The 13,391-nt window shown below is 42.4% G+C and overlaps 1 protein-coding gene across 1 annotated transcript in view; it reads right to left on the reverse strand.

Moving 5' to 3' along the window:
* Nucleotides 1–13,391, reverse strand: part of FAM114A1 (family with sequence similarity 114 member A1) — a 199,670-nt gene that overhangs the window by 25,190 nt on the left and 161,089 nt on the right. Inside the window, exon 11 of the mRNA XM_085642273.1 lies at nt 700–839. Within this exon, the coding sequence (XP_085498399.1) occupies nt 700–839 (140 nt within the window). The remainder of the gene's footprint in view (nt 1–699; nt 840–13,391) is intronic.

The following is a 13,391-nucleotide window of genomic DNA, read 5'->3' on the forward strand; positions in this document are numbered from 1 at the left end:
GTGATAATGACTGTGTATTTTAATGTTTATACAATCCATTATGTTATTGTTTAAAACTTTTTTTTTACCAATAAGCTATTGGTAATATTTTAAGCAGGGTTTGTGTATTTGTGCATTATCTATATTTTTTAAACTCAAGTTATTATTCAGGGGTTCCTGGTTTGGGGACAATAGTGTAGTGGTCAAGTGGTTTTACCCCCATCCCTTAATGACTGAGGGGTAGCTCTACTGTTTCATACATCATGGGAGGATGCGTTATGCCAATTGGTCTGTATTTAGTCCCTTTTTAAAGAGATGCACAAATGTGTGAAAAATGCATTATTCTTCCTAGTAAGAACATCCTCTACAGAGAAAGATAGAGAGAGTTCATCTTTCTCTCATGATATTATACATATTAAAGTAATAAACTAATCACTAAACAGGTAATTGAGCTATACGAGATTGAAATGTGGGTATGCCCTCTTTGTGGATTTTGAAGTCTTTGGTCAAACCTGATAAATCCCAAATATTATAAAGTTACATGCGGTTTATGCTACAAAGCACACCTGGTAAGTTTACATTATCATACATACTATACCTATGATTCCTTAAGATTAGTCTTGCATTTCACCACACAGCATATTGCGTACAAAATATCACAAACATTCAAACATCTTTGATGCAATGTATTTGGCAACAAAATGTAAAGAGCTAGTTTACCTAGTCAGGACTTTTGCCTGGTCCTGAGCTGGCTTTTCCACGTCTTGCCCATGAAGAATTAACTCTGCTATCTTATGAAGTTGTTCAATACAACGAGCTGTTACTTCAGCGAGGCTTTCGATAGACAGCTTGTAGGCATCCTATTGAAAAGACAGAAATCATCACAGTATTTGTAGAATCATACCAAGATGCTGCTTGAGATGAGCAAAACAGGTGATGCAATGATACTCTGAAGTGAATTGTGCGATTGCCAACATTTAAAATTAACCTTCATTTATCTTATACGAAAGTCCCACATTCATGGAACACATCAATACATTTTTTATCTGTATCAATGAAAATGTTTTTTATTTAATAGATCCATTTATTGCTTTAAATAATTTACCTTTTTTGTCCTGAATTTTCTTAACTAAATGGATCCTAGTCCTATTGAAGTGTCTCTTTTTTGGATCACATTTTTTTAACTCGTTTTTATTACAGTTTTGAGAAACAAATAACACAGGTTGCATTTGTACATAATCTGCATACGATTTCTATGAGTGTGAAAATGAAACAACAGCAATAGGTAACTGTGATATAGAAATCTCAATGCAAGGTATTCAGTAGCACTGGAGTAATGCACAATGTCAGTCACAGTAGCTTATAAAAAAATAAAGTAATGGGCTAATGATAAAATGGATATTATTAGTGTATTCATAACAAAATAAGAAAAACACAAAAAAGGAGGCAAGGCACAATGGTTGGCTGTAGTAGGATAAATGGGGTGGTATGAGGGGATGTTGAGGAAAATTGGGTAATTAAGAGGTAATTACCTTTGAAAAAAAAGAGGGGGCGGGGTAAAGACCAGCTTTCTGAGGTATGCATTTGGAGGTGCCGTGGAGATCATGCCAAATGGTGCAGTGCGCAAAAAGTGAGCGCACTACAAACAGGGGCCGCTCATGGGTGCAGTGTATCATCTCTTAGCTCTTCTTCTAGAGCTGTCTGCAAAGCATCCAAATCATCTGTAATCGGGTACCCGTGGAGACCTTTGCACTTTTCTTTGAGAAGAGCCTTACTTTCAGACTGGGCCAGCGCAATGTTATTGAATGCCAGGATTCAAATGTGGGAGCTGAGGATGCCTTCAACCGGGAGTCCCGCCAAACACCATGTCCATAATTCATAAAAGCAAAGAGGTCTCCTGACCATGCAAGTTTCATCCAGAGAGATCTCAGACAGCCAGCTAGATACCTATTGCAACTGTGCCGTAGCGTAATAAGCCACAAAGTTAGTAGCACCAAGGCCTCCTCTGTCATCGGAAACTGAAGCACAGGTATGGTCATTTTTTGGTGTCCACTATGCCATGCCAATTATCCCAAGAGTGGACACAGATTGCAAGAGAAGTATCAAGTAAGACATACTGGGAAATTCACAAAATAATAAAGCAGTATTTACAACATAACCATCTTAGAGATGGAAAAATGTCTGATGACCCAGAGGGGTAGCAACTTCTAAAATGTCACCTGACATTCACTGCTTGTTCCAAATTACCCACCCATAGGTCTTCCTCTGCATGGTACATGAGTATTCCCAGATAACGGAACATGGTATTCTCCCACCATAATGGGCAATCACCCAGAGAAATATTTAGAGGAGGTGGTCCCAGAGTTAGAGGCAATAGACAGGATTTACCCTTATTGACTAGTAGGCCGGAGACCACCAGAAACCCAAGTGATGGTGGTAAGGCCTGTGTGTGAATCCCTCAAATAAAGCAGAACATTGTCCGCATAGAGGGAGACTGCATGGACACCACCTGAAAGAGGTGCACCCGAGTCATGGTTCTTTGCTCTAAATCAAATTGTTGCTAGGGTGGAGAGTAGAGGGAGAGTGTGCACCCTTCCTTGTGTCCCTTCCGATCATGATGGGGTCTGACATAAACCTGCCCAGTCGAATTCTGGCTACCAGGTTAACTTAAAGCAAATGTATCATACTGAGGAGGTGAGGAGAGAACCCAAATTTGCCAATTGAGTGTACTGAATGCCTTCTCTAAATCTAGGATTAATACCACCAAGTCTGGCCACTACACTGGGGCTCTCTCTAGAATCCTGAAGAATCTTTTAATATTATTAGTAGTGTTCCGACTTTTGGACTGCATTTAAAAATGGGTATTTGCGTGAATTGCTAAATTGTGTACTGCCATCCCTGGATGAACATTGAATCAAGTCATTTAACTCCGATCTTGTAAGATGTTTTTGCTCTGGACACAGAGTTTTGCAGAACTGAATATATAGGGTTTCCATAGAATCACTGACAGTGGATCCAATCAATAATGCTACGTATTTACTCACGTATTTACTCTCACCCGACTTATGTGCTTGAGCCTTCTGTGCATAAGGGGGAAGGGACAATAACTAATGTCTCTGGCTGGCTCTGCATTGATAATGTTCAGTAGATGGCAAAGACATTGAAACCAAACAAGTGACTTTTGCACTAAAAAAGCATATATTGCTGGACATTTGAGTAACATAACATAATGGTATCCGGCATCTCCTTTCTGTTAAAATCGAAGAGGTCACATGTATGTTTATCATTTGACAGAACTCTGGGTAGGCACACTTCCAACTCCTTGCGTTCCTCTCAATGTTTTAAAATACTGCAGAGGCAGTAAATTTTTTATGAATCGTTCAGATAAGTAATAAAATAAGGTAGAAATGGTAGATGTTTCATTGCAGCTATTGAATGCAATTGTGGGTAATAGACACAGACTGGTTGATTTCCTGCCTATTAAGATCAGATACTGTAATGCAAAGTCTGCGCGCTTCAATGGATTTACGATGAGCTCCAAGTAACCTGGAAGGAAAGGAGCCTGCAGCAATGCCACAGACAACAAAAGATCAACTCACTCAGTGAGGCCAGGCAAGAGAAGAACAATGATGGCAATGTAGGAAGGTTTCCAATGTAGAAAACAGAGTATCGTGTGTCAGGCGGAAAGCCTAATTTCCCTGGCCACAACCGTTGTGACAAATGCAGCTGAGGGTCTTTAATGGTTAGTGCATACCTTATTCGAGTAACCTGACAGACAGTCCTACTTTCAACATTAAACAAGCATTAATCAGCTTTTTGGCTTTGGCAATTCTTGCTTAGTTTTGTCATCGTTTTTGCAAGTCATTCGTTGGAGAAGCTGATATATATTCAATATGTTTTGGTCTGAAAACACACACATTACCAGAGTGGTCCCAGTCAATTAAGGGAACTATGTAGTGTGTGGATGTGCTGCTTATGAAAGGGCAAAATGACATCACTCACAAGTGAAATTAGTCAATGGATGAAGAGGGCTGACCCACTGCCCCATGTTGTCTGCCGTAGCACAGTGGGTGGAAATAAAACGTGAATAATAACAGATAAATTGATAACAAGCATTTACAATGCAATGGTCTCGGCAATATTATAGGTAGAGCTGTTGGTATTGCTCATTATTTTTTTATCATTATTGTATCCCTAAATAAATGGCATTGTCATTTCTATTGGCATTCGCTTTTTTTTTTTTGCATATGTGATACCTATTGCATTAGCAGAGAGAGAGAGTGAGGTAGTGAGATAGAGAGAGAGAGTGAGGTATTGAAATAGAGAGTGAGGTAGTGAGAGAGAGTGAGGTAGATGGAGAGAGAGTGACGTAGTGAGAGAGCCAACCCCACACACATACAGAACCACCCACACAGAGCCACACACATACAAAGTGTATCCCCCAGACATACATACAGAGCCACACAGATCCACCTGGCGCCGCCCGCGAGAGCTGTGCCATCCCCCGGTGAGTCACCAGGCCTCTTTGTGTTGCTACCGCCGGGACAAAAACACCGGTGGTTTACAATGCAATGGTCTCGGCATTATAGGGTCGGCACGCAATATATAGTTGTTTTTTTAATTTATAGATCGTCTGAACCTCTACTCAAGGACCTCAGGGCACTCCCGAACATCTCAACCTGAAAGAACTACGCCCCACCGAATTTGCGGAGCTTCTTTCATCATGTGCATATTGGCATATGTAGGTTTTTTGCACGGTTAAAATGCTTATTTGAACATAATTGAGTAACCAATAAGACTACAATTCCCGTCAACCAGCGCGAAAGTCATTACCTTCCCTTACTTTGATATGCCTCCCTCGTATAGGACGCCGGGGGATGTAGTTTTATGTTGTCTAGGGTATCATGAACACCAACGACCACGGGCTGCATACTGAGCTACTACTCCCAGTAAGCCTGTGTAGTCAGAAAGGGAGAGAAAGTTGATAATGAAGCAAACTGTGTGCTCCGCGGGATCCCCGCACTGCCTGATAGTGCTAGCCGCTGCTGAGCGGTGCCGGACTGCGGTGGAAGTACACTGGGCATTGATAAACTAGGAGCCCTGATTGTTCGCTTATAAAACAAACAAGTGAAAACTTTTGTTTTGAGCAAGAATTTTTTTTTTAAATTATAGTTTTCATCAGGTTTGAGAGCCATCACCCTCTTTCGCGGCGCTCTGCTGCCACCAAGGGGCGGGGCCTTCATGGTCACCTCAACGCGATTGGGCCGCTGTGGGGGCGGAGCCTAGTCCGTTTGGTGCCACCCGCCTGTCTAGAAGCTCCCTGAGATAGACACAGACAAAGGACTGCCGATGGCCGCGTCGCACAACTGACCCGCGAGTCATAAGCATCGCCGCGGCATCCATGTTAAAATCAGGCATGGGTTCTCATTTATCCTTTGACTCATTTCCCCCACCACTTTAAAGAGTGCCTGACTCGGATATGGTCTCGGCAGGCTACACTAGGTGTACGCATGCGCTCTTACACTCTTGGCTAGCGAAATGGCAGATGTTTCTGACGGGTAGCTTCAAATGCAAAGACAGCGAAACCAATTCAGACGTATGGAAGCGAGTAATCAAACTTCTTATCAACATAAAGCATTTTGGAAATAGATCACTTAACAGTTTCTAGGCTACAAGTTAGGCAAACATTAAATCTGCAAACGGTGCTCAAAGTAGTATATTTATTACATACACGATCTGTTCAAAGCAATTCCAAAGGCACTAGTGTTTCATATTATAACAATCTTAAAGTATCCCGCTATTTTTCGATGTCACGGACTGACGGACCCTTCAATGCCAGCATCTGCTCGCTGAAGAGAGCGGCGACTCCTTGCTTGTCACAGTAGATACAGTTACGCTTGAGAAACAAGCGCTCCCGCGCTACGGTGGCCGCATTGGCCGGAACTCTCACTCTCAACGCGATCGATTGAACGGAGCCCGCGAGTTTTACAAAAGAGTGAACGGATCAAAGATCTACACTAAGAGGCACAAGGTAAAAACAAGGCAGAGCAAAAGGCAAGCACACCACTGCCTTTCTCCGAGGCAAAGCAGAAATGCCTCGGAGAAACGCAGTGGCGTTTTCAGATTCGGGGGCGTGTTTCTTTTTCTCTCCTCTTGCCATTGGCAGGAGGAGAGAAAAACACGCCTAAAAAAGGGCGTTGCGGATCAAAGATCTACACTAAGAGGCACAAGGTAAAAACATGGCAGAGCAAAAGGCAAGCACACCACTGCCTTTCTCCGAGGCAAAGCAGAAATGCCTCGGAGAGACGCAGTGGCGTTTTCAGATTCGGGGGCGTGTTTCTTTTTCTCTCCTCTTGCCATTGGCAGGAGTAGAGAAAAACACGCCTAAAAAAGGGCGTTGCTAAAAAGTAGAAAGAACAGCAAGAACACGCCCCCGAATCTGAAAAAGACGGAGCCTATTTGGAGGGACGGCTCTCTCCTCCAATGGCTGGCCTCCGTTTAGGAAGCCAGCCAATGGAGGAGAAGCTAAAAGAGAGACGGGCTAAATAGCCACTCCAGAAAACATTAAATCTCCGACTTCCGGTTCTGCCTTCGGCAGACCGGTAGTCCTCGACCTAAAAAGGACTAGTTGAAAGCCCATGTTAGTAAGCATTTTAAATATATAATTTTAATAAAATCAAAAAGTCTTGGCTAACGCAAGACAAACAGTGAACATGGTAATCATTCGTACATGATCCCACACAGACGCTTTCTTTCTCTATTCAAATCGACGAGCCCAGTTCTAAAAATAAGTGTGGTATAAAATGACAAATATATTTACCTTCGTTATATTCCACTTTGAAACTAACATTTATGAAAGTGATCACTTTTCCATGAGCACAGCATAAAGATTGCTGCAGTGCATTAATTATTTTACCCTTAATCTTGAAGGAGCGGATACCCTGGTAAGATCACACATCTCAGGAATCTATTCATCACAAACCCCAATGTCTGCCTGGAATATCACAATGCAAAGGTTGGGAAGAAGGTTACTCTGGGAGAGGCTGTGGATACTGACTTCTTAGGAACATGAAATCCGGTCAATTCCATGATGTAATATGGAGTGGACCAGAGACGTACATGACAATAAAGCATTCTATTAAACCGATAGCTGTGGCTACCATGTGATACGTGTCAAGAAATCCACCCAAGAAGAAGGAACATTTCTCCCTATGCTCAAACCTGGTCTTATTACACTTCTACTCATGACACTGATCTTCAACCCCACTGACATCAACACCCAAGATCAGTCTCCAAACGTAATGTCCTCACAGAATCATTGACAACGTTGTTCCCCTGCAACCTTTCTTTCACATCTTGAACAATAACCATCTCAATGCCAACTCCGATCTGACTTCCACATCAAATGAAGCATAGGCAGACCCACCATCTGACTACTTGATTCTTACACTGTACGAAGGCAACATCATTTCCCTTCTCGAGTATCAGTAATTTCTGCAGCATTCAACAGCTTTGATCATATGACCCTAATCAGCATCCTTTATTCCAGAACGGGGATGAAGGGCCTAGAACTGAAAAGTTTCTCTCCACTCCTCTCATCAAGGTTCAAGTTTGTAAAAATAGGTTCTATCAGGTCTCCCTTCTTGCTGCTTATTTGGAGAGTACAACAGGACTCCACGCCTCCCTCTATTCACAGACATTTTATTACATTTTTAAAGAAAAATCCCAAATCGGGGTCATTAATTCAAATGGTGCAGGGCGCCACCAGCAGTTAACCATCATAGATAAATCTTAACATCATTGGTTAGCTTTCTATATCCCCCTTTCATCAGGGATGCTTGCAAAATTCCAGTGCATTAAGTATTCTGGGGTATGCCAGCATGACCATGGAGTTCTGCAGATGGTCAATCAATGGTCTACGTTTTGCAACAAAGGAATCTCTTATTACATAAACTGAAGGCCAGCTATTTCATTGCCATAATAGAACAAAGCCTCCTGGACCAATCATTGAAGGATGGAGATGATAAAACAAAAATATTTTGGCGCAATCTTCTATTTTGCACCAAGCAGCATATTAACAAATAGAGACTTTTTATCAAAGGGAGATTTTTATCTTCTCTAAGGAAAGCACTATGCTCTATGCTATAGTTAAAAAGGTTGTCATCATCTAAACGGCGACAACATCCAATTCCACCTTAAGATCTCAGAAATCTTCCATGAAAACGTATTAAATTAATGTCCCTCACTCTTCTCGAAACTAAAGCCAACAAAAAGGGAATTCCTCTTTCTTCATGCTAAAGAGTCTACCTCCAATTAAACAAGCATTTGCAATGCAACAGGTCTCGCATTTACGCAAGTTTAAGCTATTGCCATTGTGAACGACAATGCCTTGTATTTATGTTTTAAAAACAAAAACAAAAATAAAAGGCAGTTAGTTACAATGTCAATAGCTCAAACTTGCGTAAATGCGAGACCTATTGCATTGCAAATGCTTGTTTTGCTCTGACCCTGAGTGTCAATCTGCCCTACTCATAGTTGAACATGTCATAGGACTTTTAATGGGACCATTGTGGGAGAAACCATAGAAGTATTGAGCTGGTGCGATGGCTCAGTGAGCTGAACACTCACCTCTTACACAATTTGTCACTCTAGATGTCCCAGTAAGGCAGGGTGAGCCTTCATCCTTCTGAGGTATGGTAATTGAGTACCACAGATTCAGTAATAGTGACGTTATTTATGTACAGCACAAAGAAACAACAGAGCAGAAATCACGTTATTACTTATATTACTATTATCAATCAGTATCACAATTGAAAGTAGTTTTTTGGTGGCACCAGGTCTGCGACCGTTGACGTTTGAATTAGGAGGTCCAAAACACCTCTATTTCTTCCAAATAAACACAAATCCTCTTTAAGGACCATAAGAAATAAACAACACCTGAATCCCGAGAAGGCTATTTTCAGGCTCTATATACTTCTCTTGGATCAGATGGGAAATTAAGACTTTTTCCTCGTAAACAAGCTGCGTGATCTTGTGCACATTATTTTACAGTGTTGATAGCACTCGGAAATGGGCTAACGTCAGAATTAAGAGCTGCTACCCGTTCATAAGGCTATGGGGGAAAAAATATTTAATGTAGTTTAGCAGGAAAATTACCCTAATGCGTGCCTTTATCAATAAATGTATGTATTTTTAAGATTTTGTGTGTTTTCCAAATGGTGCAAAGAAAGACCAGGTTAAAAGCAAGAGGGTTTGAACTCCACTGTTTTATGTCTGTGAAAACATACGTGGTGAAAATCTTCCGGGGTCCCGGGTAGTGTGTCCAGGAGAGGCCACCAGTCCACATCCTTGGTTAATCATTCCGGCTTCAGCCAAGGACACGTTTTGGGACGGAACCAATACCGAGGGCCGCCTGGGGCTATACTCGCGGGTCACGTGAAAGGGATTTCACTAAATACTCTTTCATTTTAGGCAAATGGCCCCACTGGGGTTCCACGAGACATTTGCTTTAATTAATTCTCGAGGCCACCCTCTTGATTTATCGGAGGCGGTGGGGGGAGGGGTTACGCCTCAGCATAAGGTGGAGGTGACGTAGTAAGAAAAAAAAGTAGCCCTTTATCAGTGCCTAGTGCCCCACCAGTTCGTCCGGGAATCCCAAGCAGAAAGGAATCCTCAGCCCTTCACCAGGCCTCGTCGGGATCGTAAAGGGGAGCAGTTTGGGAGGTGCAAGCCGTATACCGGCCGGCCAAAGCAAATCTGTATAAATCATGCCATTTAAGAACCTCCCAAGCACAAATAAAATAATTCTTTTAGAGAGGTAGGCGGCACCGATGGCCCCGCCTGTCGTGGGAGACAAGTTCCAAACTAAAAAGCACATTATCTCCCATAAAGCCCCTGCAACCAAGTAAAAGAGTAAACAAATAGAAAACAAGCGCGTGTCTGGCTTGTATAGTTGCAGCATGCGGTGGGAGCGTGTGAAGCAGAGAGGAGATGCCATGCGCCTACATGGTTTGTCTCCCTTCCCGCACCAAACCGACAACAATAGTCTCGCCACGGCGAAGCAGCGCATGTGCTGCGTTCGCTAGGCGAGACCTAAAAATGACTCAAAAGATTTATAGATGCATCTCTGCTGTGTTAGCCAGTTTTACAAATCAGTATAATTAATCACTAACCAACAACTAACTATGGCTCCTCACAACATGAAAATCTTCAAAAACACCTCCTTCCAAATCCTTCAAGAGAATACCCTCATTAAAGCGAAGCAATTTCCCCCACAGTGATATCTTTGGGTGGAATATGCTACCTACACTTACAAGTGTGCCTGGGCACCAAAATGATCAAGTCTGCAAACTGCGTACCTGATCATTTCCAGCCCAGAGACACCTGACCTGTCTTTGATGCTGCAGGGACAGGGGCTGCAGATAACTGCACAGTGCAACCCCGTCCAACCCTTGAAGCAGCACGGGAGATAAAAAGTGCTATCCTCAGACATGATGAAGACCACAAAGACCATCTGCCCACCACACTCTTTCACTCCCCATCAGCCCTTTTTCAGACACTTGGAAAATGTCTGTAGTTTTCGCCACAGAATTGGGGAAATTATGAGGTAAAAGACCCACTATCTCTGTGTCAATATAGTTATTCCCTGGTCCGATGAAAAAAATTAATCTGTGAGTTTTGGTGTAAGAATACTGGTTAAATTCAAGAATTCTAGCCTCCTGGTACCCCTACGCAGAACTCGTTAAAAAGGACCTAAGAAACTAAAAACCTCCATATCTTCACCGGACATTATAACATCTGTACAAACTCTGGTACTTATTAAGAGATTGGCAATACAATATACTGGCCTGCCCAGATCCACTATAGATACTTTCAAGGCCATCCTTCATACTGCAGTTCATCCTTTTAAAGGAATTAAGAAATCAGATCGGATCACATCCATTCTGAAAGTCCTCCACTGACTCCCTAATAAAGCTAGGATTCCCTTCAAAATGGCTTGTGTCATTCTAAAAACCCTTCCTCTGGACCTAACGAGTTATCTAAAGGGCAAACTACACTTCAATGGTGAACAAAGAGATAAAAGAAGTAACTCTTGCCTGCTTCTCAAAGTACCAAAAATTAAAAATCCCCTGGAACGCCTACCGCGGGGGTATTTGTGAGCCGCCACTACTACCGGCTGCCTCGCCTGCTCCGTCTCCTTAGACGGCCCCCCTCCCTCGGCCGCGGGCGCGCGGTCCCCTAGTCCCTGATCTACTCCCATTCCCCTCTTCAGAGTTCTGCTGCTGGTTTGGATCCCCCACTTATGGAGCACGTGCTGTCACTTTGGATCGCGGGTTGCCTTGCGGGTGTGGTTTTTTGGTGTTGTTTTGTTTTAAGAAAAGGGAACCGTACTGTGGGCATGGAGCTGTGTGGCCTGCACCATTGATTACTCCTGTTTCACTACTCTGCACTGCCGAGAGACTTACTACTGTATATATGCAATATGCTTTTGTCACTCTAGCGGCCGGCCTGGTGGTTGTAGGCCCATACCTGTAACTTTTACAAACTGCAATAAACGGTTCCAAAAAAAAAAAAAAAAAAGTGGCATAAATTGCCTATAGGCATTGTTGGGCGAATAAATATAATAAAAATGAAGATTTTGACCAAAAAAAAAAAAAAAAAAAAAAAAAATTAAAAATCCCAGACACTGAACCATGTGCAAAGCACTAACATTCTGAAGTTGCCTACCAAAAAAAGGTAACACTTAAGCCCAATTCACTATTTTTCTGAAAAAAAGACTTGAAAACACATTTCCTTCCCTGCCTTATCTTGTCACAATCTTGCATGCATTTTCCCTGTTATACATAAAAAGCTCCTTCGCCCTTGTAGCAAGGGCTATGCTATGTAAGTATCTTATTATTAATAATATTAAGAACGATGATAATAATTATGTATTTAAGTGGACTAAACATTTTTAAAATTATTTAACATATGTAATTAATTCTATCAGTAGGCCAGGGAATCCTTCCTACATCCTGTCAGTAATGTTCACTCCATCAGTAGCTAGAGGGACTACGGCCAGGAATTGGAAGAGTCTGGATAAACCTTCCTTCCTGGCCACACTGACCAATACAGCTCCCGCCATCCAATCCTCTGTTATAGCCAGTGCGGATAGCCTCACTGCTTGGCTATCAGCGGCCTGTAACAATCACGCCTCGCTTGGGAGGGTGAAATTGGTCAGGCGCCAGGAAGCCCAGAAATGGTTCTCGGCGAATTTAAAAATATAAAAATGAGACCTCCGCCAAGCTGAAAGGAGATGGAGATGTAGCTATTCCCCGGATAAGGGAGAGATCTACTTAGTAAAACTCAAACTATATAAAAAAAGCTATCTACACAGCCAAGACCACGCTTTTTTCCGCTAAATTCATAAACTCTTCTAACATGTCGAAAGAAGTTTTTCCATCATCAACGAACTTTCGAAAACTGACAGAATCACAGTAACATCCACACCATCTCAAGCACTGTGTAACTCTCTCAATACGTTTTGTGTAGATAAAATCGTCTCAATCAAGGACAGTATTTTAAAGTATACCACTCCCAGGATACTCTCATCTATATCGGAAACCCCCCACTCCATTGAGCAGTTTCCAGCGATCGATAGTTTGGACTTTTTGGACCTTCTGTCCAAAGTGAAATCAGGATCCCCGATGGACAGCTACCCACCTCATGTTCTAAAAGAGCTTTCCTCTCTACTTTCTAAGCCTGCACTCTCTCTTTTAAATGAGTCATTGACTCAGGGCATCGTTCCGAGAATCTTTAAGGAGGCTATTATTGTCCCCCTCTTAAAAAAAAACAGTGGCTGACCCTGAGATATTGACCAACTACCGTCCAATTTCCCTGCTCCTGTATCTGGCTAAGGTACTTGAATCTCATGTAGCAAGGTGTCCATGTGCATCAGAATTTCAAGCCACTATGCTGCATATCCGGGATTGGATGAATAGTAATCAGCTGAAACTCAACCCGGATAAGACAGAACTTATCCTGTTAGGAGGCACCAAGAACCCTTGGAGTCCACGGTTCTGACCAAACGAGTTGGGTGCTTCCCCCATTACAACTTCTTCAGCAAAAAGTCTTGGGGTGATAATACACAACAACCTATCAATGAAATCCCATCATGCCATCATCAACTAAGGAAAATAAGGAAGATCCGCAGATTCCTCACGAGATAAGCACTAATACAGCCTGTTTTAGCCATGGTGATCTCTCATTTAGATTATGCCAATTAATTGTACTTGGCATACCACTGTATCTCATTAAGAGACTGCAGCTAGTCCAGAATCAGGCAGTAAGGTTGATCTTTCAGCAACCCAGGTGGGAACACGTCTCCCCCCTCATGAGGAAGCTACATTGGCTCCCCATTCTACTACGTTCTG

The sequence above is a fragment of the Triturus cristatus genome, chromosome 2_2 (genome assembly GCF_964204655.1).
Source record: "Triturus cristatus chromosome 2_2, aTriCri1.1, whole genome shotgun sequence".
Lineage (NCBI taxonomy): Eukaryota > Metazoa > Chordata > Amphibia > Caudata > Salamandridae > Triturus > Triturus cristatus.